General features: G+C 44.2%; 1 protein-coding gene across 1 annotated transcript; it reads left to right on the forward strand.

Moving 5' to 3' along the window:
* Positions 1-621: 621 nt before the first annotated feature.
* On the forward strand, positions 622-1,155 carry LOC141834413 (dirigent protein 22-like). Its single transcript, XM_074721761.1, has one exon. It carries the CDS (start codon positions 622-624, stop codon positions 1,153-1,155), a length of 534 nt encoding a protein of 177 aa, XP_074577862.1.
* Positions 1,156-1,858: the final 703 nt, after the last annotated feature.

The following is a 1,858-nucleotide window of genomic DNA, read 5'->3' on the forward strand; positions in this document are numbered from 1 at the left end:
TTGCCATACCTAAATAAAAGTATTTATATTTTAAGATTTTTTTTTTCAAAAAAGTTGAAACTATAAAACAAAGACAAATTAAAATGGAATACTTAAAAGACATTTGTCAAAATGAAAGTTTCTATTCAATGTAATACTTTTAAACGGAATACTTTTCCATTTGTGCTTAAAACATCTACTATGACTAAATGGAATATTTTTAGTCTATTTTTTTTTTATCAAAATGAAGACATTTGCAACAACTAAATGAAGATATTTAGCTACAATTAAACTAAAACATTGCTATAAAAAAATATTCTCATTCTAATTAAATAAGGACATCTACATTTTTTAATTTGAAAAAATTAATAAATATACACAAGTAGAAGTGTCGAGAAAGTTTTATTCCAAATATGACCGTATTCAATTATAAACATACACTAGGAGTAGCAAGTTAATGGCATTGCATGCATACACATCCTTGAATTGCTAGCTTACTCCAATATGGCCTCTGCCGTTGTCAATGCAAGTGATAAGTCAGTTTTGTTCCAAATTTGACCTGATTCAATTATAAATACACACTAGAGGCAAGTTAACAGCGTCGCATGCATTCACATACTTGATTAATTTGCTTACTCCAATATGGCCGCAGCCTATGTTTTTCCTTCCTTCTTCTTCCTCTTCTTCTTTTCTGCCGCCGTTGTCTCCACCACCCCCGAACTCATCACCCACCTCCACTTCTACTTACATGAACGCATCTTTTTCAGCCCCAACGCGACGGTGATGCTGGCGGTGGACGCCAACCCCAACTCTATCGCCCCTAGCTTCGGCGACATCGCGGTGTTCGACAGCGTTCTCCGGGAGGGAGTCGACCCCAACTCGGTACTCCTCGGCCGCGCACAAGGGCTCTTCATCTTCTCTGACATGGCCGGCAGCCGCGGCCGGGTTCTGACTCTCATCAACTTTGAGTTCACAGCTGGCGAGTACAATGGGAGCACGCTCTCTCTACTGGGTGGGTTGTACGAGGAGGGAGTGACGGAGCGGAGCGTGATCGGTGGCACCGGGCATTTTCGACTGGCAAGAGGCTACGCACTGAGCGAAATTATCAACACTACCACGACAACGTACACTGTGGAGTTCAACATTTATGTACTCACGCACCAACGTCGGAACTAATTTAATTTATATAAAATCTTAGCTAGTAAAAATATACAACAGCTAGAATATAATACCTATTATCGTATTCAATAAATAATTAGATGCAATGTGTCAGCGTCTCAGATTTCTTTTCTTAATATTTTTCTTTTTCATAAATGATGTGGTAAGTCTTGCCGGGCCTGACGTGGCGCGATCGGTCAATAGAATGCCCATCCTGGCCGGTTCGAGGGCCCACGGTCAAGGAAGTCTGGCCCGGTCATATGCGGCCCCAAGGGTCAACAAATTGGCTAACGTGGCAAACTCTGGGGCCCGTAGCCTCGATGTGGGTACCCCCAGTTAGGGGAATCCAAGAAGTCTAACGGGTAATCTCCCGGGAAACACATCCCCGGACCCCGGCTCAGCTAAGGATCCCTTGCTCGGCCATTCCTACACAAGGCCCGGTTCACCCGGCCATCACCGTCTATACCTTTCCCCGAGTATCGTCCAAACACACTCCCAGTTCCTCATATTATGTCTCGGCCATCACTCCCTATCACCGGGACTGCTTGACTACATTGAGTACCATCACGCCCGAGCATCCCTCGTCTCCTAGTCTCGCTTCCCGGGATACGCATCGGGTAACCTGCTCACTGTATCCATACTGCTTGTTTGCCCGGCCATCCCTCCAAGGTGCATGGCTCGCCCGGCTACTACTAAGCATAATTAGTCCCGAGCTTAATCT

The sequence above is a fragment of the Curcuma longa genome, chromosome 9 (assembly GCF_044706935.1).
Source record: "Curcuma longa cultivar G26 ecotype Majalengka, Jawa Barat chromosome 9, ITB_CL_G26_1.1, whole genome shotgun sequence".
Lineage (NCBI taxonomy): Eukaryota > Viridiplantae > Streptophyta > Magnoliopsida > Zingiberales > Zingiberaceae > Curcuma > Curcuma longa.

Bases quoted from the DNA above. Each gene is read 5' to 3' on its own strand.
- LOC141834413 (XM_074721761.1), top strand. From the start codon at position 622: ATGGCCGCAGCCTATGTTTTTCCTTCCTTCTTCTTCCTCTTCTTCTTT.